The sequence below is a fragment of the Maylandia zebra genome, linkage group LG23 (genome assembly GCF_041146795.1).
Source record: "Maylandia zebra isolate NMK-2024a linkage group LG23, Mzebra_GT3a, whole genome shotgun sequence".
NCBI lineage: Eukaryota > Metazoa > Chordata > Actinopteri > Cichliformes > Cichlidae > Maylandia > Maylandia zebra.
In genome coordinates, this window is record NC_135188.1 from 21,550,072 (window position 1) to 21,577,742 (window position 27,671).

Below are 27,671 nucleotides of genomic sequence, written 5' to 3' on the forward strand. Positions count from 1 at the left end.
CTGAGCCCAATCCTGCTGCCTTGTCGGGCCGCCCGCTGCACCTGCACCCCGGTCCAGATTAAAAGCCCCCGGTCTAATTTTAAATCTGTTAGCGCTGGCCTTTTCTTAGGGGGGAACAAGACTAATCTGTTCCCATAAAGGGCCCTTTTTCTTTCCCCTCTCCTGGCTCCCAGCGCCGACAGACCTGCTGCTGAATTATTACTGGCCACGCATTTGTCATGCGGGCCCCGATGTTAAGTGCGTGGCGGCACCGCGATGCATGGCCCTGCGAGTTCATCCTTTTGCCGACCTCATTCATGCTCATTTTTCTACTGTCTAATTAAGGTGTGGCTCCCCAGCATCTACATACCTCTGCCTCCCCCTGTTGTTCACACTGAAAACTGATGTGACGGCTTTCAGCAGGACGTAAACTCTTTTTTAAAATCTGTTAACGAGCAGTGAATTGATAGTAATAATAAACCTGTTTGAATCCTTGATATCACCATGATTCATGATTCAGAGGCGCATATACTGCTGGTAGTATGGCTGCAGGTAACTGACTGGAAGCACTGGACAGCGTTTGGTTTATCATCTCCATCTCAGCAGAAGATCTCAGTGAAACAATGAACACAGGCTTTGAGCATACTCAGATGTGTGTGTGTGTGTGTACATAAACAGGGGAAGACGCTGACCCTCTGCGACAGACTACCAAAGGTCAGCAGTTGGCGTGAGAGAAGTAACGGTGGAGGGGGAGGGAGGGAGCCGCCAACCATGTTGCCAGCAATCACCTTCCCAGTCCAGTGGCCAGGAGCTTGGATTAGCGGTGCTGTCACTTGCTGTCCGCTCAGGCCTGCTAACACGCTGAGCCCGAGCAGGCCTAAGGTGCTGGTGTTGATGCGCCACTTGACACGTAATTAAAACAATGAGCTGCGGCGCCGAGAACCGGAGACTCGGGGTGTTGCGGCAGCAGTGTCGACGGAGCCTGCGAGGCCCCTGTGGGTGCTCCGGGATGGGCAGAGAGCCCAAACTTAGCAGCCCCTTCAGCGGTGGCCTCAGCTGGGCCGTGGCACCGGGCGACCACGCCAGCTGAGGTGATGACGGCTGACCGCGGGGCAGCCAGAGGTTAATGGGAACGTTTAGAGGACAACGGAGCCTTTTTGTGGTTTGTGAGCAGCAAGAAAATAAATACTTCTAACAGGATCCCTCTGGCGCAGCAGAGCTGGCACAGTTGGTGTTCATCCACACTGTACCCAACCTGCCCTGTTCCCTTCTTTGCCACTGCGAGCGACGCACGTCAACAAGTATCTCCCCTCACTGTGAAGCATTGCAGCGCTGAGCAGGCGTGGCAAGACCTTGCATTCGGCGCGATGAGCTCCAGCCCTAAAACGATTAGCAGCGACAGTACTCGCTCCTCATCCTCACCGCGACTCGCTGATGTTAATGAGACCTGGACCAGCCGTCGCTGTGGGCAGACGCGCGGGGAGGAGGACGAACCGGGGAAGATAAAGAGATGATGACAACAGCTGGAGATGGCGGGGCTCGGCCCTGTCACATATCTCATTGGATGGGGGGGCGACGCCACGGAGGTGAGGCGCGATCTCTCCGAACATAATTCCTCCCTCCGGTCCACCGGGGGAGTTGACAGAGGAGGGGAGGAGAGAAAAAAAATGGAGGAGTTTAATACTGACGGTCATACTAATGCGCCTCCTCTTCTCATCCATCCAACCTCCGCCCAGCATCACTTCTTTTTTCCCTCCAAATTTCTGCCTCCTCTTTGTTTTCTACCTATCTTCCCCTCACCTTTCGTTGTACCTCCCTCTTGTTCTGCCATTCTACACGCTTCCTCTTTCTTCCGTCCATTCCTTTCCTTTCCTCTAATTCTCACTCTTCCTCCTTCTCTCCACCCCCCCCACCAAACCTCCAAACAGGACCTAATTGGGAGGCGAGAGTGGGGGGCCAGACCTTGACAGACAGGAGGTCAGCGTAATTGCTGCTGGCCATATTTAACATTAAGATAATCAGGCCATTAATTACCCTTTGGATCATTAAATCAGCCACTTGCAAAATGAAATTTCGGCCTCTATTACTCACTTGAGAGACCACGAGGGGAGGGCATTTTTCCATCTATCAGCCACCCCTCCCAACCTCCTCTTCCCTTACTCTCCCTCCCATCCCTCCTGCTGCCTGGACAAAGCCTCTGCCGGCCTTGTCTTGTTCCTCAACCAATTCCTCTTCTTTTACACAGGTTTTAGTCACGGTTCTTGTTGAATGTGGAGAGATTTATGATTTGGATGATGTTTTCACATATTTGCAGTAATTTAGTGCACAATGCAAGAGGACGTTAAGCCACTAAATGATGTAAGTAGATGCATTTCCATACCAAAAATGGTAAATATGTCAACAGCAGAGTGGGGCTCCACAACTCCTCATCCTCATGTCGATTTTAGGTTTATTTACTTTTGAGTGTAACTCAAATCTGGCCACATTTACACTATTTTCTGAAGTTACACAGTTTAACTACAACATTTCATTAATCTGATCGACTCTTCCTTCGAAGGCTACAGGACAGGACATGTTGGTCAAGCAATGAAGTTGTTCTTCATAGCACAAATGTTAGAATTTCAGGATTTTTACATGCTTGCTCTTCTCCATGAAGTGAAGTTGTGCCAGAATCGTGTGATCTGAGAAGGCAAATATGTACCAGTTCTCAATAGCTTCTCCCCCATGTTATTGTGGACTTCTATTTAAATCTAACAGTTAAAAATTTTACCTAAATGGGTGCCCAGAGGAATAAAACATAATGTTAAGTGGCTCCAGCAAGACCACCCTTTGACAAATCAAGGTAATTATCAATTTCTACTATATTTATATGCAGCTGATACTCTCTTGAAGGCTAAGAAAATATCTTTGATGGTTAGCATAGCATATGATGTTTTTTAACCCCCTCCACACAAGTTTTGTGTTTTTAGTGCGACTGTATTGGTTTGTATTTATCAGCAGTTACATGCCTGTAACCCCAGCGATGGTTTGTAATTTCAGAGGAGCAGTAGGCGTTGAGTGAATGCAACCTCGGTGACACAGCTTCTACATATCATTTCATAGACCGTCACTGGCACTCCATAAAGCTGTCATAAAAGCTCCACGCCTTCCTCCCACTGTGTCTCAGGGAACGTGTGAGAGACCCCTCCATGGATAAATACTACTATGATGAGGGACAAAGGCAGCATTTTAGCACTTCAACTACATCCTGTTATACACATAAGTTTAAAAAAACCTGTGAGAAAATTTAAGAAAAATTCAGGTGTGGATTTGGAAACACAGATGCTGTTAAACAACCTTATAGTAGCCACTATCAGTGTAAAAATTTCACACAACACCCAGACTTATAATTTAGAAAAAGTGTCTTTTCATTTGCTTATTTTGTTTAGACTAATAGTACAATACAATAGGAAAATAAACAATTATTAGGTGAATGTCTTACTAGAGGGTTAATAATTAAATCTTGAGTAATTTTTGAGTGCCCAGAACAAAACAGGTTTCCAGCTTTAACATCGGGAGGGTTAAAATAGCCTTTGTGTAATCTTAGAGGTGAAATGCAGGACTAAAAAAAGCCAGTCACAGAAGGTGTAGAAGTCACAGGGTAAAAAATAGCAGTCAGAGGTGGAGAAACGATGGAAAAATCAGAGAAGGAGGAGTAAAGATAGAAAGAAAACCAGGATTTATGGAGGGGAAACGACAAACAGCGAGCCACTTAAGGAATGGACTGATAAATACTATCGACAGGACAGCGATGGGGGAGAGAGGGGAGGAGAGAGATGGAGCTGCAGTGGAGCGTCGCGGGTTAATTGAGATAATATTGACCTCCTCCTCTAATCTCTTCAGGGGGAAACATGCTTCAGATTCATAAATAAATAGGAACATGAGCAACAATAAAAGCATTAGTGCCCTGATGGAGGAGGGCTAATGGCACGTCGATATCCAAGGATCGCTCAGTGTGAGTGAGTGTGTGTGTTTTTGTGTTGTGTGTATTCAGCTAAGCAGATACAGTCGTAAAGCTGAACTCAAATATATTGACTGTAGGCATCTCCTTGTGTTTTTATGTCCAACTTTAACCTGGATTTTGATTTATTGTATACATATTTTTAAGTGCTGTATTCACTCGCATCACTTTAATTCTTACTGATATTAATTTGGCTTTAATGTAGTTATTTAAAAATTATTGTGAGTACATTTACATTGTTTTTATACTGAAAATTTGATTTCTCATGCACACTAACCTGAGATTCAAGTCTTATTACTAGGCTGTGAAGATCTTGCATGAATATTTTTGTCTGCTTTTGTTTTTAGCAGAAAAAACCCCCAAACCATCAACTAGTTAAGCATAAATGTAATCAAGAATAAAATCCTTCAAGTTTCTCTGTTAGCTGAAAATATGAAGGACTTTGTAAATTTTGTTACTGTGATTGCATTGCAGTTTCAGCTCAACGTATGTTTAATTGATTACGATGATGGGTCCACGATCAGGAATTTATATTTTCTCTGAAATTAATACAATTAAGTCTGACACATTTAAACCTTTGTTAAGAGGACGAGTAATAAGTGACACAAGCACTAAATCTCAAAAAAGCACAGCAGAAAGTATAGCTGTGTGTACAGTTTTCATACAGTTGTTGTGCTGCTTGAGTTGGCATGTTGAATATATTTCGGATAGCTGGACTCACTAAAGGAACACTGCTTGTAATATTCATTTGTTTACATGTATTTGTTTTGTCTCGGTGCATGTAGGGTAAAAATGTTTGTGTATATATAAGTGAGTGTGCATCAGTGTGTGTTGGAGGGGAGTAATTATAAAGTGCTTCTGTTGACTAATGAGCGTCAGGGGGGCGAGTGGAGGGGGGGAGGACGGGGAAGTCGATCTTCATGCGGATGGCAGTCAGCTCTAATTTGTTATGATGGCTGCTGGCTTCCCAGGGCTGCAGCATCCGATAATTACACAGCATGCACGCACACACACACACACAAACAAACATGCAGGTACATGCTGATCAACACCAACGTCACGCTGAAGTTCACCGATTTGTTACTATCCCCTGTAGTCTACAAGACAGTGCACACACAGAGGTGGGCTTTTTATTGTGTGACATTTCTGTCAATATCAACACACTCAGTGTGAACCCTGCTGAGCCACACACTGAAACACTGCTCCCTGCCTGCAGCTGGCAGCACTGCACTGATATCCAACTTTCAATATACAAAAAATGAGATCTAAGATCTAGCACAACAATGACTCACTTTATAGGAAGTAAAGTTTTTGCTGAATGTCTTCTCTCTTGGAGACAGTTTTAGAAATGGCGTTCCACAAGGCTCATGTCTGGGTCCTCGTCTATTCACTATTTATTTAAAAACAGTAGTACTTCCAACCAATAAGCAACGTCAGGACTGCTGCCCTGACCTGAGAGATGAGAGATTATGAGAAATTATTCCCTGTAGCTTCGATGTAATCCTGTCACTTCCTGCTGCACCAGAAACAACCACAGTCATCTTTAGAACCTCGTCATTCCTTCAGACTACACTTCCAATTCAAACTTCCCAGTGGAGCCAAACTCTTTTCCTTAGATGTTTTCTACATTTCCTACCTGCTGGCGTCCGGTCCAGGTTTAAGGCGTCCCTGAGCGTTGGCCTCCCACACGCTGTTGGCCAGCTCGTTGCCAATGGCCGACATCACCTTGATGAGCTCCAGCGGCCACTCATCCAGGTCTAGAGAGCGAACCCTGGACAGGTGAGTGCCCAGGTTCCTGTGGATTCCCGAGCACTCAATGCAGATCAGGGCCCCAAGATTCAGACTTGCCCAGTCCGGGTCTGAAGGAGACAAGTTCACTCTATTAAAGACAATATACTCTTTTTGGGGAAAAAAAAAAAGAACTTCGGTTTAATTGTTTATGTATATAAATATGTATGTAAATATGTTATAACAAACAAAGATTATTAAAAGAGTTCCTAAAAAGTAAGAATTCTGGATAAACAACCTTTATTTTAAAGGTCAATGAGGAAGTTTATCTATTTAGGCAAGGCAAGGCAAGGCAAGTTTATTTGTATAGCACAATTCAACAACAAGGTGATTCAAAGTGCTATTTAAACTGTGTTTACAGAGGAAGATCAAGACATGAAATTTAAACAGTTGGTAAAAGCCAGCACCGGACAATCATTGCTCTTTATTTGTAGGTAGAAGGTGGCTAACAAGGCTAGAAGAATTTTAGACCTTGGTCATCATTACAGACCTTCTTGGTCTGTAATCAATAACTGAAATCCGAAAAAAATCTAATTCGGGAACAAATGGACAAAACTGGAAATGACCTCCGTCATTTTATATCTTAAGTTCTTTCTTTTGGTTTCGGTTTAAATGTGACGTGATAAAGAAAGAATGTAGGCATTACTGTATTCTTCCTTCCTATTGTCTCAAAAATGGGCAAAAAGAGCATTTGTAAGAATTATGATCTGAGAAAAGCTCACAATATTGGCCTGCTTGCTGGGAGAGATTGCATCTCTAAGGCTACGTTCACACTGCAGGCAAAAGCGCATCAAATCCGACTTTTTTGACCCTATGCGACCCATATCCGATCATGGTATGACAGTGTGAACGGCACAAATCCGATATTTTCAAATCCGATCTGGGTCACTTTCATTTGTGGTACTGAATCCGATACATATCTGATGTTTTAGAAAGCGACTGCTGTTTGAACGGTCATGTCGCATTAAATCCGTCTTTTATGTCAGTGACACAAGACAGACGCCAATTATCAGCACCGGAGAAGACATCGTGAACGCTTCCTGGTCATCCCGTGTAGATGTTAGTGAAAGTGTTGGGAAGACAACGTTGGAGAAACGTGAACATTTTATTTGTACTGTATAAGTACATAGTACATAGATAGTTGCAGATTCTGACAGAAATCAGCAACTATCCTTTGAAGCACCGCTCCTCTCTAAAACAGCAATAAGGATAATTATTAGGCCATATGTAAATAACAAAATAACTTTATAACTTAAAGCAAAATTGGGAAACGTAAAGTCCGAAACAAGTCTTTATATTAACGGCCATCATTCAAATAACACTGTTTGGTTTGGGTCTAAACAGAGTGCGTTGTGTGTGACGTCTTTTTTTTGCGCATGCGTGCCGCTTTGAGCGTTCACACTAGAGCGCGTTTGCTGTCACATTTTATTTGTAGTGTGAACAAGCAGACAGAAAAAATTGGATTTGATCAAAAAATCGGAATTGAGCATTAAGACCTGCAGTGTGAACATAGCCTAAGTTGGACAGTGAGAGGCTGAACATCCTGCACAACAACCTAAAGGATGGACGGAGTTTCAGGAATTGGACTTAAATTATGCAACTCCTTGAAATAACTGGACCCATTCTTGGATGGTGTCACATTTACACATAATTAATCCTTTCAGTCTAGTTTAACTCTGACCATTAAGAAGATACTCAGAAGGCATTCTTGCGTGAACCCTAAGAATCATCTTTCTTGACCTGTCTGATGGTTTATTTTTAGGAAGTAAACTGAAGGGTAATGGTTGTGTTAGTGAAGGTTTTGTTGACACTGTGGGTGGTTTGTACTCACTCGGTGTGTCGCAGTCGGCACAGCGACCGTTCCCTCGAATGCTTCGGATCGACTGCAGAGCCATCGCCTCTGTCTGGCTTGTCAGACGAGACTGAAACAAAGAAGAAGAAAAAAAACAGTTCTGGCTCACGTCTTTTCTTGACTAAATGTTTACTTTACAGTTTGAGGGAGAAAAAAAATAGGATTTAAACACTGATCAACCTCTTGTGTTCTTGACAGCGCTGTCTCTCAATTAGGCTAAAAATGTTTAAAACACTGAGCATATGTGAGTCGCTGCTGTTTTGGGTTATGAGCATCAATGTCGGAGAGTGAAGGAACAACACGATACACAAATGGAATTGGTGAAGGGAGGGGGGGCCGGCGTCTTTTTTCTTCTTCTTTCTTTTTGGGTGGGAGGGCAATAAAAAGGCTGAGAGCCTGAGGCGTAAACACATCAGGCCTCGAATGAGACGCAGCCGCCTGCTGCAGGTGGAAAATGGCAATGCTGAGGCTCAATGTGAGCTACAGTAATTGCTATTTTCTAATTATGTGAGTGAACGCGCGTGTGTGTGTTTGTGTGCATTAAAGGGCGATTTCGCATGTTTGTTGGTCCTGATGTGGACAAATGTGAAAATGGTGCGATGAAGAGACTGAAAGGCTCCAGGAGAACTCGGCTCACCTTGTTCTTGCTGCTCTCGCATGACTGCAGACTCGCCAGGATCTGGCTCTCGATGACCTGAACCCAGGCATCTCGCTCCTCGTAGGAAGTGGCTTCAAAGTGCCACGTCTGCCCCGTCAGCGACACGATGGTGAACTCAAAGTTCTCCTCTTGTTCTGTCAGAGAGAGAGAGAGAGGGAGAGATGAAAACACATCCTGACCTTACTCTGACCATTTTGATTCAAAAGCTTCGTCATCAAACAGTCGCCAAGCAGAATTTAAAAATAAGAACAACGTGTGGATGCTCAGCTGAGGGCTGTAACGACCAACTCTCTCTCACGTTGTTTGACAGGACACCTGTTCTACTGACCTACATGACCCCGCCCCCTGTAGCCAGGATATCACCCAAATTAAGGGTCCCTGGACCATCCTGCCCTCTTCTCTGCAGACATGTCAGCAGGAGAGGCCAGTCATTACAATCAGGGCCAGCTGGAGGGGGGGGGGTGCATATGGATCTGTTACACAGAACCCCCTCAGAGGTTAATGGGACAATCAGGAGCCAATTACATCAAGTATGTGCGAGCCTGTTGTGTGGATTCAGGGTCGAGGACACTTTTTAAAGCAGCACCAGCGAGGTTTGACAACATGTCTGCAGAGTCACACATCAATGGGACCGTTCACTCAAAATCACATTTTAGTAAATTCAAATAAAGTCTCCACACTGAGACAGTTCTAATGGGATTTACTGCAATAAAATGTATAAAAACCTCAAAAAATGTCACAAAATTAGAAAAGAAATTACAGCTAAACTACATAAAATACCAGAAATGAGCAGTAACCAACAGACCTCTCCAGCTGATCTTTAAAACAGTAACTGAGCTAACAGACTGAGCCACATCAATACGTATCGACTGTTAGAATAAACAGGATATTCAGACTAGATTTGAAAACCTTCACCAATTTTCACTTCCTGTTAAATAAACATGAATTAATTCTTGAGTTCAAAGACTAAAAGATCCACTTTTTAGCTCTTCAAAGCTTTTTTCAAACTTCAGATGACTCATGAGGTGAGCTTCCAGCTGCATGCTGGAGTCTTCCTCAGATCTCTTATGATGAGGTGAGTAGAAACCGTTAGAAAAGTCAGTAATGGGAGCTCGGCGTTACAGGGAGTGCAGAATTATTAGGCAAATGAGTATTTTGTCCACATCATCCTCTTCATGCATGTTGTCTTACTCCAAGCTGTATAGGCTCGAAAGCCTACTACCAATTAAGCATATTAGGTGATGTGCATCTCTGTAATGAGAAGGGGTGTGGTCTAATGACATCAACACCCTATATCAGGTGTGCATAATTATTAGGCAACGTCCTTCCCTTTGGCAAAATGGGTCAAAAGAAGGACTTGACAGGCTCAGAAAAGTCAAAAATAGTGAGATATCTTGCAGAGGGATGCAGCAGTCTCAAAATTGCAAAGCTTCTGAAGCGTGATCATCGAACAATCAAGCGTTTCATTCAAAATAGTCAACAGGGTCGCAAGAAGCGTGTGGAAAAACCAAGGCGCAAAATAACTGCCCATGAACTGAGAAAAGTCAAGCGTGCAGCTGCCAAGATGCCACTTGCCACCAGTTTGGCCATATTTCAGAGCTGCAACATCACTGGAGTGCCCAAAAGCACAAGGTGTGCAATACTCAGAGACATGGCCAAGGTAAGAAAGGCTGAAAGACGACCACCACTGAACAAGACACACAAGCTGAAACGTCAAGACTGGGCCAAGAAATATCTCCACACTGGTTTTTCTAAGGTTTTATGGACTGATGAAATGAGAGTGAGTCTTGATGGGCCAGATGGATGGGCCCGTGGCTGGATTGGTAAAGGGCAGAGAGCTCCAGTCCGACTCAGATGCCAGCAAGGTGGAGGTGGAGTACTGGTTTGGGCTGGTATCATCAAAGATGAGCTTGTGGGGCCTTTTTGGGTTGAGGATGGAGTCAAGCTCAACTCCCAGTCCTACTGCCAGTTTCTGGAAGACACCTTCTTCAAGCAGTGGTACAGGAAGAAGTCTGCATCCTTCAAGAAAAACATGATTTCCATGCAGGACAATGCTCCATCACACGCGTCCAAGTACTCCACAGCGTGGCTGGCAAGAAAGGGTATAAAAGAAGAAAAACTAATGACATGGCCTCCTTGTTCACCTGATCTGAACCCCATTGAGAACCTGTGGTCCATCATCAAATGTGAGATTTACAAGGAGGGAAAACGGTACACCTCTCTGAACAGTGTCTGGGAGGCTGTGGTTGCTGCTGCACGCAATGTTGATGGTGAACAGATCAAAACACTGACAGAATCCATGGATGGCAGGCTTTTGAGTGTCCTTGCAAAGAAAGGTGGCTATATTGGTCGCTGATTTGTTTTTGTTTTGTTTTTGAATATCAGAAATGTATATTTGTGAATGTGGAGATGTTATATTGGTTTCACTGGTAAAAATAAATAATTGAAATGGGTATATATTTGTTTTTTGTTAAGTTGCCTAATAATTATGCACAGTAATAGTCACCTGCACACACAGATATCCCCCTAAAATAGCTAAAACTAAAAACAAACTAAAAACTACTTCCAAAAACATTCAGCTTTGATATTCATGAGTTTTTTGGGTTCATTGAGAACATGGTTGTTGTTCAATAATAAAATTATTCCTCAAAAATACAACTTGCCTAATAATTCTGCACTCCCTGTAAAATTTGATTGGATTTCTGAGTAAACCTCGTGGAGCTGAAAATCCTCTGTGTTTCTGTACGACTGCTTCCATGCCTCGCCACAGATGTTCACATTTGTTCGTTGACATGTCAGCCACATTTGGAAACTGTTAGGGCGCACAGACGGGATGGGAGGGGGGCTGAGTATCATCACCACAGCAGATCAGACTACAAGCAGCTTCTGTTTACAATTAACCCCGATCAGCAGGGAAGAGGAGGCGACACCGGGTAATCACTTAATCAAAGGATGGCCTCCAGCGTGCCTGATAATTCCCAGGATTCCACCGTCTCTGCTGGTGTGACCCGGAAATGCTTTCCTCCATCCAAACCTGCGCGGCGTCGGGCTCAGACAAAATCTCAGCAGTGAGCTCGGTAATCACTCACAACACGGGCGAGGGTTTCTGGAAGCAGCCGTTCATGACGAGCGGCGGCAGCAGAAGAAGAAGATGATGATGATGAGGGGTTTAATCAGTCGGAGAGCGGTCACGGCCGGCCCGCCAGGGAACAACCATTTGCTCCTCCTCAACTCCAGTCATTTGGCTAATTGGGATCGTCTCAGAGCAGCAGAGCCGAAGCTCCCCTCCGGCTCTGCTCTGGATAATCAATGGCCTTGTCCGAGGAGAGGAAGGACGGAAGGTAAGGATGGAAGGAAGCGCCCCGAGGCGAACGGCGGGCTGAGGAAGCCCCGCACTTCCAGATGAAGAGATTGAAAACACCTTTGCTCTCCAAAGTTTCTCTACTAGAGATAACCGAGGATCGTTTTCATCTGTGAGCTGCTGCAGGCAGCTGACGGCCCGAGTCGGATGAGCTCACGTTAATTAAAACTACTGTTTACAAGGGCCGGCTAACGGATCAAGGTTAAACCGATCTGTGCAGTAAACCAGCCGCTGAGCGCAGAGATTCAGAGAAACAATGATGAGACTGAACTTTTCTCATGAAAGCAGTGAAACGAGAGGGACAAACTGTAAAGGAAAATATTTAATAAAAGGTTTTCTCACAGTGGAAAAAAGCTGGACATTTTTACCAAAGTGGAGCTTCAAGCTGCTTTTTTCCAGGTGATGTTTTTGGGAAAGGATCCAGAAATAAGTTTTTAGAGGAAGCGACCGAATTAATCAACATTAACATTAATGAAGCCTAATTAAAACCTGCAGGTCCAAACTGAAAATGAGTTGAGAATAATAAAATGTTCAAAAAGCAGCTAAAGGAAAGAAAAATTCACCCCACAAATGTCTGAAAACTTGTTTGAAAAATATAAATAAAATCTGAAGAAAGCTAGACAAAAAATTCCAGTTACTTTATATTAATAACCATTAATAAACAAAATCTGTAAAATGATATACAAAGAGGAAGAAAACACTGGTCAAACTAATATTTCTAAAAAATATATTTAAAAAAAGTTTTTTTAAAATACAAAAAATTGGAAAAATAAAAAAATTTAAAGAATTTAAAAACAAAATGACAGAAAAAGGTGTCAAAAAAACCAACCTTTTTTACTTTTCTTTAAACGATACATTAATATAAATACATTTTATGGAAAACATTTATTTTGGTGTCTAAGAAGAAGAATTGTCCCAAAAAGCAGGAAAAAAATAGAAAAAGGGCCCCAGATTATCACGAGAAATATTGAAGATAAAGCACTTATAATAATTTCACTTAAACTAAATTAAACCTCCAAAAACATAGAAAAACATCCAGAGTTTCACACAGTGCTCGATCCTGATTCATAGCCTGGAGCTTATTGACCTTTGATTATTAACTTGATTGCATAAAAACATGAGTTTTATTTTAGGAGCATCTGTTGCTGTCCTTCATGATTTACGGGGACACTGCGTGACTTCAGAGCGGGTGCTACCATCATCAAACTATCTTCAGACCAGAGGAAGTCGAAGCTCTGCGTATGAACGTGTGTCTGATGAAGGGCAAACTGTACATAATGCAGGGAGGGAGTGTGTTCGGAGCTCCTGGGTGAACACCGGGTGCCTCTTCGTTCTAAATGACGGCTCACCCATCAAGCACCGCCTCAGCCCTGCAGGGTCAAGAGCCAGAATCCCATCATAATTAAATTCCCATGATTCTCTGTTTTCAGGGGGAAGGGGAGGGGTGGAGGCTGCTTGACAATTATGGAAACCAACAATCCAGAAAGGCTCTGCCTCTCTGCAGCGTAAATTAAACGGTGTTTCTGGATTTAAATGCTGCATGCTGACCCAGCGCACTAAGCCCGCTAATGAATAAAATCAGGGGGGAAAAGAACCACTCCCACCACCCACTTTTACTATGAAACCCCTGCCTGGACCTCAGCAGCAACACTAATCTTAAAGCATGGTAGAAAAATTACTCTGTGGAGCTTTTTAGTCTCTTTTAGCTCATAGTTTCAGTTCTCTGAGCAGCCAACAGCTAAAAGAAACAGAGGTGGAGACCAAAAGATATTCACTGGATTATATTATGATAGAAACTAGAAATGGAAACTATATTCAATAGGTCAAATATGAAACGTGGAGCTTTTAGCTGCTTTATATCCAGGGTGAGGAGCTAGAAGTAAAATGTAAGTGCAAGGACTAAAATTAATTACCTTTAACATTAATGAAGCTTAATTAATGCTGAGAATGTGCAGCTTCAATTTGCAAACGGGCCGAGGGGCAGAGGATAATAAAAGTGTTCAATGTTCACATTGTCTTCTAAAAAAGGAGAAAATATAACAAGTTTTAAAAATATAAGAAAATATCAATAAAATAATAACATTATTTTATATTAGTTTGGAATGAACTCCCTGAGAAATATTTTAGAAAATTATGAAAAAAAGCAATAGGAATAAAATGACAACATAAATTGGAAAAAATCTCTGAACTACAACTAAAATTGCTGTAAAATACAAAGAAATTGCTGTTAGTGTTAGTAAATGTTAATAAATATGTAATATTACTTAAGTGTCATAAAAATAACAAAATGTCCAAAAAATTAACACAAAAAGATGCAAGCAATACAGTGGTCCCTCGCTACAACGCGGCTCACCTTTCACGGCCTCTCTGTTTTGTTGAATTTTTTTGGTGCAATTTTGCATGTTTTTTTTTTTTTTTTTAAACAGCGCATTGTGTTCTGCGTCCTGATAGGCTGTAGACCAACGTCAATCAATCTTGTGTCGTGCCTCCTGTACAGTACAGAATGCGTTCAGCTTGTCAAATTTACATCAATCTCGATCGCTAGCAGTGTGACTCTGAAGTGCTGTACTGTGCGTTTGTAAGTTTTCTCCCCAACAAACACAAGAATTTCGACGAAACGCCATCACCTGCAGGTGCCTTTGGTTTCATTCTATAATACTGGACTTATTTTTCTACAAGTTTTAAACTTTGAGAGTGTTTAGACAACAGAGAAAAGTGTGAAAATGTTCATGCCTGACTGAGAAAAGTGTATAAAGTGTGTAGTGAGGGGTTTTACAGCCTTATACATCTATAATAATTATAAAAAATAAAGTTGGCTACTTTGCAGATTTCACTTATTTCACTTATTATCGCGATAAACGAGAGACCACTGTATGACTAGAAAGTGTAAAAAGAGACAAGTAAAGTTGATAAATCTTCACAAAAATAATGCTAAGTGTCTAAAAACAAATCAGGAACAAAATATGTCCAAAGCTGTCGCAGAACATGCAGCATGTTGCAGATAAAAGGCCAGATATTTTCCTCAGGAAGTGGAGGAGACCAAATACGGAGCTAAAAGTAAGAAAATGCCAGATTCACATACGTGATGATCGTGTTGATGAGTAACTGCTGCATGTGGAAACAATTTTTAAGAATTTACTTTCCTCAACTTTATTTCAGACTTTTTACAGTAGTAGTTCATTTCACTAAAAATAACTAAAGCTCTTTCATCGCACGTTCATGGGTAACACTGCTGTACGTGATTAAAATAAACCTCCAAGATCATACTGGATCTTCCAAGCACATTGGATTGGGTAATTTCTCATTTTTCTAACTAATTTAAGGACCATTTAGCTGTCAAAGTTACTTTAAACCCCAAACTTTGAAGGCGAAAACAATCAAGCTTATTTTTTGAAGAACTTTCTAGAAAATCGTGTCTTTGTCTTGACAGTTTAATTTGCTCATTCAGATTGGAAATGAAACAAAATGTGACTTTAAGCTATAAAAAGAGATTTTAAATCCTCTGAGGAAATCTTCAAAAAACTCCCCCTGATTTCTTTTCTTGCCTTGTTCGGCCTGTGTTTTTCTTTCTCCATTCGCTGCTGCGTGTGTCTAAATGTATGCACGAGAGCACAAACACACACAAACTCGGACGCCGACCACGCCGCACTGTGCGGGTAATTACTGCCACCGCTCTCGGCTACTGTGGGTGACATTCGCGCAGAGAGAGGTGGTGCCGAGGCAATTTGTGAACTCTGACACTGGCAACCTTTAACGGCAGAAAAGAACAAACCAAATATACAGCATTTACAAGACGCAGGGAGGAATGGTGGCAGGAAGAGGGGGAGGAGGTGGGGATTGGCAGAGGGTGGGTTGGTGGGGGTGGGGGGCAGGACATGCATACAAGCCTATCATCCATCCGGGGTGTGAGGTGTTGAGGCTCAGCGGGAGGTGTATGTGTGTTTGAGAGTGGAGGACGGGAGGTGCAATGAGAGGGGAGGCGTGAGGGAGACAAAAGGGGGCCTCGGGAAACACAAATTAAAAGCCTTAAATGTCACCGCACACAGTATTGCTTTGCGACACAGGTCATTACTCCCCATATTATTCGCAGCCTTTTACAACATTAATAACCTGGAAAATATTGCAGCCGATTGTTCAGAAGTCGCTCAGAGAAAGAAATATGTGGCTCTGTGTTTTTATTTTTTTTGCTCTTGAGCAGAAGACGGAGAGGAACCGAACCACAGCACATACTTCATGAAGGAGGAAATCACACCAGAAGATGCTCTGGAACACTATCGCACAAAACGCACATCACATTGTGGTGTATCATCACCTGTACAGCCCATGCTTCCAGGGTGGGGGTGTTTGGTTGGCTGTGTCCTCACAGGTGAGGCAGGTGGGGCAAAGAAATACAGGGGAAGGGAAAGACAGATGCTTTCTCCACTGGACCAAACACAGATGGACACACCGAGAAAGAACTGACTGGATGATTTGCAGCAAAAAGACTCTAAGAACTCTTTAGAGGTGAAACACATCCAAACTGCAGGATGAAAATATCCCTGTGTGGTTTATAAAGTTAGAGAAATATTTTTTTTCCCCATGGACAATACTGCATTACTCTCACATTGATTAAGACATATGAGGTGGTGAAAAAGATTTAAAATGGCAATTCCAACATGTTGTACATGGATATAAAGTGGACGGGAAGGTTAACTATGAGTCCAAGTCGGGCAAACATCCCATACTGACTGCAAAAATACCTTAAAACTGACTATGTGAGTCATAAATCCATAAAATTTACAGCAACATATTTAGTTTCTTTTAAAACTATATCAGGGTTTTTTCAGTTTTTCTTTTTTTTCAGAAGTAACCAATCCATGTTCAGTTTACAGCTCAGCTAGCAGCTCACTTTCAAGTTATGGTCCATGATGAGTGTTAAACTCTGTACTGACCTCAATTTTGGTAAAAAAAGAAAAAAAGGTGTATAATTTAATATTACTATATATTATACTACTAATACTATAAATATCACTAATAACTAATTTTCCCTCTTTGATCGAAGTTGATGATTCATTAAAGAATTAGCCTTCATGTTATAAAAGTGTCTCAGTGCTTCTTGCTTAAACATGTAAGTGACTTAAACCCAGTTTCATCATCTTTTTCTGCAAATCACCAACTCATTCATTCCTGGAATCAAAAGCACAAATCTCCAGCACAGGGGACTCCAACCCTGCAGTGGTGGGAGGGTCAGGGTGGAGGTCAGTTGGGGGTCTGTCCGTCCCACCACAGCAGTTTTTTTTTTTTACCTTCTGAGTTCTGCAGACTGTTGGTGTAAATGCTGCGAAGGCTAGAGACGCGATTTAGTTTCCAAGCTTTACGTTTGGCTGCATCCCCCGACGGCAGGAAGAGAGAGAGAAAAGACGGCAGCGAGGAAGGAAACAGGAATAATGTGGGTATGAAGGAAGATCGAATGGGGACCCAAAGGAAGATTGAAGAAGGAATGAAGGAATAACAAAAGCAGGTCAAGCGGGTATGATAGAGGAATGAAGAAGAGATAACAGGCGATCCGAACAGGAACAAAGGAGACAAGGGACAAGAGAAGAGGAATGAATGAGGAATGAAACATGCAGGACCAAAGGAGAGGTGAGGCCAGATTTTAGGAATGAGACAACAAATATAAGACATAGACAGTAAAGGGGAAGAGGGAGAGAAAGAGAGAGACAGGTGTCAAAACCAGCAGTGCAGAGGATGCTATGGAGGGGGTGTGGCTCGGTGCTGAAGTGGGAGGAGCCAATAAGCACAATGAAGGGATGGAAGTCCGTGAAAGATCAACAAAGTACATCTTTAATCCACTACAAATAAAAAAATAGAACTTGGAAAAAATCTAAAGATGTCAATCAAAAAGTTTCTGCTCACATTTATCTGATAAAAAAATAACCAAACTAAAAATATTCATGACACTTTAAACCCACTGAAAGTCAAACAACAAGAGCCTCAAAAAAACCTGCTGTTGAGCTACAACTCAACACTTCCTCGAGATTTTCACATTAAAAGATAACCAAGAAAGTAAGAAAACTTATTTGCGGGCAATTTAGAGCGAAATATCAGTGTGTGATGTGTAAGGTTTGAACTTTTATTTCCTTTTTAGAATTGTGAGCTGCTGGTTGGATAGAATAAAACAAAAGTCAACTTAAACTTTGAAATTGCATTAGACAGTTTTCAGTATAATCTCTTATTTCATAGATATGATTAATTATTTTAATTAATCACCTTTAGCAGAATATAAAGGCAACATTCTTCAAAAAATATGGTCGAAACTGTGATAATGTGATTTTTTTAAGCATTAAATCAAACCTAAGTGCCAACAAATGATGGGACGATAAAAACGCTGAACTTCTGTAGCTCCTTTGTAGCTCTGATTCTTCCACAGGTTTGAGCTCTGTGACCTTTGACCTCTGCAAACTCTGTAATATTCACTCCCCCCTGGGGCTACTGCGAGCATTTGCCACCAAAGCAACATTTGCAGAGGATGAAATACAGCCGCGGCTGACACTTTAATGTTAGTCCGCTTTGTTTTCCTCGATCTGCCACAGGAGGCGAGGCGAGTGACGGATGGAATGAATCAGGGTGGTGTTAAAAAGGTCACAGGTTGGAGCCCCGAGAGCGCGAGCAGAGAGGCTGAAGCAGAGACCAGAGTCATGGATCTGAGATAAAAAACAAAAGCTAAAAAATGAATCAAGAGGCAGAAGCAGCTTCATGATATAAGACACCACAAAGTGATGGGACTCAGTTAAAACTGTCACTACACTCCACCTACATGAATATCCAGCCTGTTACTCCAGTATGAGCTTTTTTTCAAAGCAGGGGGACGTGAAGTGTTTTTCCTCTCAGTCTAACTCAGATATTATTTGCCTCTAAGTCGACTCATGGTTTAAACCATGTTGTGTAGCCTGCTGGATCATCTCCTCAGGGATCAGGGATCTAAGGAGGAACCAGGAGCAAGAGTTTCTCTGGAGCTCGCTGATATCAAAAATCGTACATTAGTGGAAGTTTGTGAAAGCTTGTTGCTTTCTTTTTCCTCATTTTCTCACTTTCTGATGTTATAATGTACACGGTATGAAGGTATGTTATGAATATAGTATAAGTATGTACAGGCTATAGCTGTAGTGAGTGTACAGGCTATGTCGATGTTTAATTTGATCTTTGAACGCTTTGAAGTTTATTTGAACAGTTTGTTACTCTTCATGTTGTATACTGGAGAAAACGTTAAAACATCAGCAGGTCTATCCAGCACTGACGATAGTCTTTGTATTTTGTGCGTCTCATTTAAAAAATCTTGTAAATGTTTCTCACCAACCTGTCTGAAAAAGCTTAAACATAAGTAAGTAAAGTAAAATTTATTTATATAGCGCTTTTCACAGATAAAAAAAAAAAAATCACAAAGTGCTTTACAACACAAGAACATGTTTGTGTAAACTATATAAACTTGTGTCAGAGGGAGAGAGACTAAAACAAAGTGACTGACAGGTAACTGCAGGACCACCTGGTCTTTCCTCCACAGAGGCCCTCTTTGTTTCCCTTCTGTTTGACCCTCTCTGACCCTATTTGACCTGTGACGGAGGGCGGAGCCCACCTTCCTGATTAAGCTGTGACTTTAAAGGAATTCAAGGCCTTGATGAAGCAGTCAGAGAGCGGCGTGCTGCAGGTGCACCGACCACCTGACAACAATGAGGTGAAGCTCTTCAGCTGAGACACCGTCACACACGAATGTGATCTGAGAGGCGCGCACACAACTTAAACATCAGCTGTGAGCAGCTTTCCGTGTGAGGAATCAAAGCCACCGTTTCTCAACTTAAACTTCAGGAATGTGGCCACAGATTCAGCTTCAAACTTTTGAAGCTGAACGAAAGAGACTGAGGTCAACTTTCAAAGCTCAAATGGCAGCCCGGTGTCGAGGCTGCAGATCCACTCATGCTCTCATTATGAGGATGGCCAACTGCCATGACCAGTTGGGGGTGAGGAGAAGAAGATTGGTCAAAGACATGGTGTGGAAGAGAGCCAGAGATTAATAATAACTAATAATTAAATGCTGAGAGGTGTATAAACACATATTGAGTGAAAAAGGTGACTGAAGAAGAAATACTTCACACATCATAGGAATCCCCCAGAAGCCTAGACCTATTACAGCATAATTAAGGGAGGATTCAGGGTCACCTGATCAAACCCTAACTATATGCTTTAGCAAAAAGGAAAGTTTTAAGCCTAATTTAAAAGTAGAGATAGTGTGCGTCTCCTGAATCCAAACTGGAAGCTGGTTCCAAAGAAGAGGGGCCTGAAAACTGAAGGCTCTGCCTCCCATTCTTTTCCCATTCCCCCCACACTTTTAAATACTCTAGGAACAACAAGTAGGCCTGCAATGTGAGAGTGAAGCACTCTATTGGGGTCACACAGTACTATGAAGTCATTAAGATAAGATGAGCCCTGATTATTCAAGACCTTGTGTGTGAGGAGCTTTATGTATGTAAGACATTCTTGCATTTTAACAAATTGCTGTGTGTTATCTGACTTCATGGCTAGGAGTTGGGTGTCATCTGCATAGCAGTGAAAATGTGTGCTATGCCTAAGGGAAGCATGTATAATGTAGAGAACTAACTCAAAGACCACCACAAGTAAAAATGAAGAGCTACATTTGAGCTAAAATTTTCAGAATAAAAGTTAAAACCAAAATAAGTCAAAAAATGCCTATAAACTTGACAAACCAAGGATAGAACTAACAAAACTAAGAATGTTTAAAGCTGAAGGCTAAAAGAAGTAATTCGCAATTAACCCCGGTGAAACACATTAAATTGAACTAATCAAACTAGAACTAAACCAAAAAAACCCCCCACATATCCAAAAAAATTAAATAAAAAAATCAATAGATGAACAAGAACTCTACCAAAGACAATAAGCCAAAACCAAGTCTGAATCAAAAAAGCATTGTGAAGAACAAAACAAAACAAAGTACTGCTAATGAGCAAGAACGGCACAAAAGAAGTCGTAGTTTGATCCAAAAATCCAAAATATCAGAGTAGAAACACCGACGTGAACTTGGTAAGTCCTTGTCAGTACACCTATAAAACCAACAAAACCAAGACCAAGTTAAAACAGAAAACTGAAACAACTATCATAAATCCTAACCCAATAAACTATGAATGCATTAATTAAACTAAACTAGATCAAATGCTACACACTAAAAAAATGCCCTTAAAAATCAAGATAAGTGAAAATCAAAACCCATTCATGGGTTTATCCCATCCTATCCCATGGGTTTAGTCCAAATGTAAGCGTGACAGAAGTCAGAATCAATGGATGAACCAGAAGTACACCAAAGATGATACGCAAGAATACCTTTAAAAAACATCTTCATGAATCTGACAAGTCCCAGTCAATACACCAATAAAACCAAGACCTGGTCAAAACAGAAAACTGAAATGCATCAGAACGGTAGTAAAACATCCTCATGAGCCATGAAGTCCAAATCCAGGTGAATACGGTGGAGCTGCAGGTCAGTGAGTCATTAAAAAGTCACGCACATTAGTCTGGCCAGAGGTCACAAAAAGCCCCATCTGAAACAAAAGATACTGGTGGGTAGAAGTATCACCATCACCACCAGGAACTTCCACTGGTGCAGCAAACTAAGGGTGAGAATCTCCGAGTGTGTGTGTTGGTGTGGTCCTACCTGGGGGAGCTCGGCCGCAGAGGGCGGTTCCCCCTCATGAATTACGCCAGGCCTCGCTCTGACATGAAGATACTTCACCCGCCCGCCCGGCGTGACAGGCGGTGAGCCAGCGGCCGGCTGAGCACGCTCAGTGCTTAATGGCTAAATTGGGAAGACTGTTACTAATCGCTTATTGAATAATGAAAGTGACACAGCTGATAAAAGATTTCAATACACTGGATTATTTATAATATTTCACTTAAGCCTCTCTGGCTGACTAATGTGGGGGCGAGATGAGGGAGTCGGGAAGCGTCTGATAACGAGTGGCGGTCAGAGGAAGTGATAATAAAACGCTTGCAGAGGGGGAAAAAAGGAGGAGGAGGAGTAAAGCATAAGGAAAACAGAGTGAAGGAGGAATGAAACAGATGAGACAAAACAACGAGGAACAAGATTAGAGGAGAAGATGGAAATGAGGACAAGAACCAGGAGGGGAGACTGAAAACGAAAAAGGAAGCATTGAGGGTGGATGTGAGGAAATAAAGGAAAATAAAGGGATGGAAATGAGCAGAGATGAAGGCAGATGCAGCGTCAATCTGTCACTCAGACAGCCACTTGTCCTGTCAGCTGCTTGATACCTCACTGATGGAGGGACGAACATTACCCATCTGCTGCTGCGCCACATCTGTTCAACGAGCTACTGTGTGTGTGTGTGTGATAAAAGATCTCGATAATTATCACAAAAACATCAATAATGGTGATAAACTGAGGAGGAATTTAGGATGGAATCAGCCAATCAGGATACAGCAGCGGGCGGAGGTCATAGATGTGTGGTGCAGAAACAGAACAGAAAGAAACACACAGGTTGATGTTTAGCGGATCTTTCTAATGTATATATTTAAGTTTAATTTGTGGTTTTTATTCATGAATGAATCCATATTTTATTCTTTTTTTTCCTTTACGCCAGCCACTTTATTAATACTAAGAATTTTCTTCTGCTGTGTTTAGTGTGAAACACTTGATATGACGCTGCTAAACAAATTAATATTGGATCCAGTCTCTCAGCAGAAACGATCAGCAACAACCCATTAAACCACAATGTAAAAGGCTTACTTTAGAGTTTTCTTGCATTCAGTTTCCTTGATCAATAAAGAAGACGTATTATTGTTCTTCTTGTCATGAACATAATACTACAGTATATAATATATATATTAAGCATGGCCCAAGTTTCAGATACTGACGTATACAAAGAAAGTCTGTGAGAAAAAGAAAGTGGGCTCGTTTCAGAGTAGAATCAAACTCCAAGGCTTAAAAGTAAAGTACAAAAACCTGCAGTTCCTCTAATGTCCACTTGAGGCCGCCTCCAAAAGTGAATCAGTCTCACATTATAAGATGTCCACATGTTCACAGCAGAATTAAGCATGTTTACAGCCTGCTACAAAAATTGTTTGGGGTTCTATGGCTACATTCCTCCTTCACAATAACTGGATGGTGAATTTTTAAAATAATTTACCGGTTTTAATTGTATTAAGGCTTAAAGTTTGAAAGGTGCAATGCCACTTTGACTGACAGGTGTATAGCAACACATGTGGCTACAACTGCTGAACGGTCCCTGAATGGGACTCAAGCTAATTCAGTTGTTCTACAGACTATTATAAACAAAAGAAAAAACAACCCCCCCCCCCCCCCCCCCCCCCCCCACAATAAATCAAAAATCTTTAAACATAATAACAAATTTCAACATCAAATCTAACCCAAGTCCAAACATTCATAAGGAATTGCTCCTCTAACTGTCCAACAATGATCGCCAAATGGCGGATGTCTCCATGCACTTAAATGATGCCAACCTGTCATATAAGCATATATAGAAGCATATACAAAATTAGCCATTAGTTAGTAACCAGGTCTCTAATTGGCTTTTTGTAACTGTCTTTAAGATTTGTTCTGATCAACTTTAGCTTCATCAGGTTATCTGCAGCTGAATTATTACCAAAGACAATGCTTTTCATGTTTAATGTCTGCAGTATTAATATGAAAGCAGGTTTTTCAGCTGTTGTTGGATTCACTAATATGGAGTTACTGCTGTGCATGTACACACTCATTGATCCACAGACTTTACAGAGAAGAGGAAGACCAAACAGGGTGAAGAGATGAAGGGCTGAGAGAATGACAGGATGGAGAGATCCTTTCCTCATTGAGGAGGTCGAAAATCTCAGACAATCACATGACTGCGTTTCCCAGCCTAGGTCCCAAATAATCTACTAATGTCACTATGAACAAAGGTTCAGGGTTTTCTTATACACTCAACAAAAATATAAACGCAACACCTTTGTTACTGCTCCCATTCCCCATGGGATGGACGTAGAGACCTAAAATTCATTCCAGATACACAATATAACCATCCCTCCCAAACAGTGGTCACAAATCAGTCCAAATGTGTGGTAGTGGGCACATCTGCTATATTGAGATAATCCATCCCACCTCACAGGTGTGCCACATCAGGATGCTGATCTGACATCATGAGTAGTGCACAGGTGTACCTCAGACTGCCCACAACAAAAGGCCACCCTGGAATGTGCAGTTTTTTGCGCTATTGGGGGTCTGGGGACCCAGAACCGGTCAGTATCTGGTGTGACCACCATTTGCCTCATGCAGTGCAACACATCGTCGCATGGAGTCTATCAGATTGCCAATTGTGGCCTGTGGAATGTTGGTCCACTCCACTTCAATGGCTGTGCGAGGTTGTTGGATATTCGTGGGAACTGGTACACGCTGTCGTATACGCCGGTCAAGCACATCCCGAACATGCTCAATGGGTGACATGTCCGGTGAGTATGCTGGCCATGCAAGAACTGGGACATTCTCAGCTGCCATCTGCCCTGAACAATGTGAACCATGATTCATCCGTGAAGCGCACACCTCTCCAACGTGCCAGACGCCATCGAATGTGAGCATTTGCCCACACAAGTCTGTTACGGCGACGAGCTGGAGTCAGGTCAAGACCCCGATGAGGACGACGGGCATGCAGTTGAGCGTCCCTGAGACGGTTTCTGACAGTTTGTGCAGAAATTGTTTGGTTGTGCAAACCAATCGTTCCAGCAGCTGTCTGGGTGGCTGGTCTCAGATGATCTTGGAGGTGAACCTGCTGGATGTGGAGGTCCTGGGCTGGTGTGGTTACACGAGGTCTGCGGTTGTGAGGCCGGTTGGATGTGCTGCCATATTCTCTGAAACGCCTGTGGAGACGGCTTATGGTTGAGAAATGAACATTCAATGCACGGGCGACAGATCTGGTTGACATTCCTGCTGTCAGCATGCCAATTGCACGCTCCCTCATTGCTTGTGGCATCTGTGGCATTTTGCTGTGAGACAAAACTGCACATTCCAGGGTGGCCTTTTGTTGTGGGCAGTCTGAGGTACACCTGTGCACTACTCATGATGTCAGATCAGCATCCTGATGTGGCACACCTGTGAGGTGGGATGGATTATCTCAATATAGCAGATGTGCCCACTACCACACATTTGGACTGATTTGTGACCACTGTTTGGGAGGGATGGTTATATTGTGTATCTGGAATGAATTTTAGGTCTCTACGTCCATCCCATGGGGAATGGGAGCAGTAACAAAGGTGTTGCGTTTATATTTTTGTTGAGTGTAGCATCAATACACAAACTTTACAAAGATAGTGGGATTTAAGATTTGAAAACTAGAAAATAAAGGTCGGGTCAGTTTTAAAGATGATGTTTTCATTTGTATGTTTTTAAAGAACTAGGCGGGGAAAGTGCGAGGCGAGGGGGAGGGGAGATGGCGTTACCTTCCGCAGTACCAGAGAGGCCGTCGGCTTTGAAGTTACTGGTGCTCTTCTTCCGCCGGTGCTTCTTGCGGTTGGCGTGCGGCGATGGCGGCGGCTCCATCTTTGGACTGGTGGTGCTGGAGATGCTGGGACTGGAGCAGACGGAGTCTCCCAGGCCTGTGTCTGCAAATTTAACCAAATAAAATCACAAATAGAACTCTACACTGTTGCCATACTGCTCACAAGTGATCAATGGGCTTCTCTCACTATAATACTGCAGGATCTTTACCCATCAGTAAAATAACTGTTACTGTAGACTGATGCCAAATATAACTAAACAGAACTACTTGGGGGGTTTTGCTTTCTAAAGACCAAAGAGCTTTTTGGTGGGTGGAGGATAGGTCGAGGCACCCATCTTTTTCTGCAGTGTCTTAAAAGGGGAAGTTTATGGTTGTGGAGAAAAACATTCAGAGATAATTTGAGATAGTTGTAAGTTTAATACACAAGTGGCCTTTCTTGTTTTATCTGCTGAGAACTTTGGACAGGTTTTAAGCTGGTTCTGGATTAAGTTTTTGACTAGTTTCATTTTGGTTTGACCTCAGCGTTTTTTGGTTTTTTTAAACCTTTAACATCTTCGAGGGCTTGTCACAGTTCTCTAAATTAGTCTCAGGGTCTTGGTTCCTTCATGTTACACCAGACTTATTTCTTACACTTCATAATGGGATTATTGGGACTTTCTTTTAAACTGGTTTAAAACTGCTTTCAAAATAAATTTTCCATTGGGTTAACTTAGGTTTGGGTATGATTTTAAATTTGGTTTGGTACTGGTTTGGAAGAACTTACAAGTTTTCTGATTTCGTTTTTGAGTACCCTAAAAAAGCTTTTGCGGTTGCTATTTTTAATAACTTCTGGGTTAGTTGTGAGCCTAATTTTGGACTCTGGACCTGGCTTTGTAGTTGACTTACAGGTTATGGAGGAATTGCTTCATCAGTGGGATTAAACTGGAGTCTTTTGTCTCTTCCTGTAATTTCACACTGCTGATATTGCGATCAGGATTGTGTGAAGTCCAGGCCATCAGATACAGGACTCCCTGCTCTTCATTCTGACTCTGGCTTCAGCTCTTGATCCTGCTGCACAGTTACCTTTGATACTTCACTAATGACCTTAATATGCATGGTGGCAAAACTCTTTGGCACAGAACAGAAGCTGAGTAAATCTGAGCGCAAAACCTCACACCTCGACTGCTCTATTTTATAAGCAGAACAGTAAATGTATAAATATGTATATATAATATCCGGAATCACCACTGACGGGGTCCAAATGGATTAAAGTAAACTATACTGAATCCCGTTCCGGTCGACATGCAGGCTCAGACCTGTGGGCGAGCGAGGCTATCAGCACAGTGAGTGGAGTCTCTCTCTCTCTGCCCTCCACTCTTCACGCCGGCTGCTGACAGCTGTGACTAGCGGCAGAATAAAATAACATTCAGCTTCCATCAATATCACGGCGCGGCGGCCACACTGACACGGGCGCGGTGTGTATCTGTGTGTGCAGATGGAAACACGTGTGCACACCACACACACACACACACAAACGTATCTTGTCGAGCGCTTGCTGGCCGGCGCATCCCCGAACAGCAGACAGCCCCAAGGACGGCCATAACTTATTTTACAATCGTTTAGTCTCAGCTCAAGTGGAAAATGTGACAACTTATCTCTGCTGACAAGATGCCATCCCCGAGCGCGCAATTAACCGCCGTGGATTAACGGCCCTCCCATCTGCAAGCCGCGCTCCATCCACGTCAAACCCCACCACCGCTGCCCCCACCCCCACAACCACCTCATCCTGCTGCACTCTCTCTCAGTCCAAACTCTGATTGTTTTTCTGTGGTGTATTTTCTCTCATCAACAGTTTAAACACCAGCTGCTCAGACCACACAAACCACCACAGAAGAAGAAGCAGCTGGTCCAAAGACTACAAACTTTTCTTTGTTTTATGCTCCAGAAGGTGGCGGCAAAGCACCTGTGAGCCTAATAAACCTCAAAGAAGAAGCAGAAACTGAATTTTTTTTCATGAGTTTAATCTTAATTTTAGTATTTATTTATTGCAGAATTTTATTTATTTTTGCATCTTTGCACTGTTTAATACAAATGTTTTAAGCAGTTTTGTAGTTATTATTAACTCTGACAGTTGATCTATGGAGGGCAGACCCCACCTAATAAAATATAAACAGGAGTATTTCGGAAATGATTGAATCTGCAGTATTTCCTCCTATTTATTTAACATGCTCAGTTTATTTACTTCTGTTTTTAATTTCCTTTCTGTATTTTTAAGATGTTATATTACTACTTATCTTTTCATTAGCTTATTTAATATGTAATATCTTTGTTTTTCTCATTTTTTTCTTCTCTATAATTATTTCCTATCATTTTGGCCTCGACACTGCTTGAGAACTGAGTGATGAGTTAACACATGTAAGTCTTGACTACTCGTTTGTCCCAATTATTTTTTTAGATTTCAGATATTGCTGTAAGATCTGTAACATTTCTCAGATCTCTGACAAAAG

At 42.2% G+C, this 27,671-nt stretch overlaps 1 protein-coding gene across 9 annotated transcripts in view; it reads right to left on the reverse strand.

Annotated features, from left to right (window-relative positions):
* agap1 (ArfGAP with GTPase domain, ankyrin repeat and PH domain 1) overlaps nucleotides 1-27,671 on the reverse strand; it is a 187,092-nt gene that overhangs the window by 19,551 nt on the left and 139,870 nt on the right. For 4 of the 9 annotated variants that reach the window (XM_076880498.1, XM_076880499.1, XM_004565581.6 and 1 more), the window contains 5 exons: nucleotides 25,127-25,288; nucleotides 16,924-17,001; nucleotides 8,257-8,411; nucleotides 7,599-7,689; nucleotides 5,616-5,838 (listed from right to left, as the gene is read on the reverse strand). In XM_076880498.1, the coding sequence (XP_076736613.1) occupies nucleotides 5,616-5,838; nucleotides 7,599-7,689; nucleotides 8,257-8,411; nucleotides 16,924-17,001; nucleotides 25,127-25,288 (709 nt within the window). The remainder of the gene's footprint in view (nucleotides 1-5,615; nucleotides 5,839-7,598; nucleotides 7,690-8,256; nucleotides 8,412-16,923; nucleotides 17,002-25,126; nucleotides 25,289-27,671) is intronic. The other 5 variants (XM_076880500.1, XM_024798595.2, XM_004565582.6 and 2 more) reach the window with 3 other exon arrangements.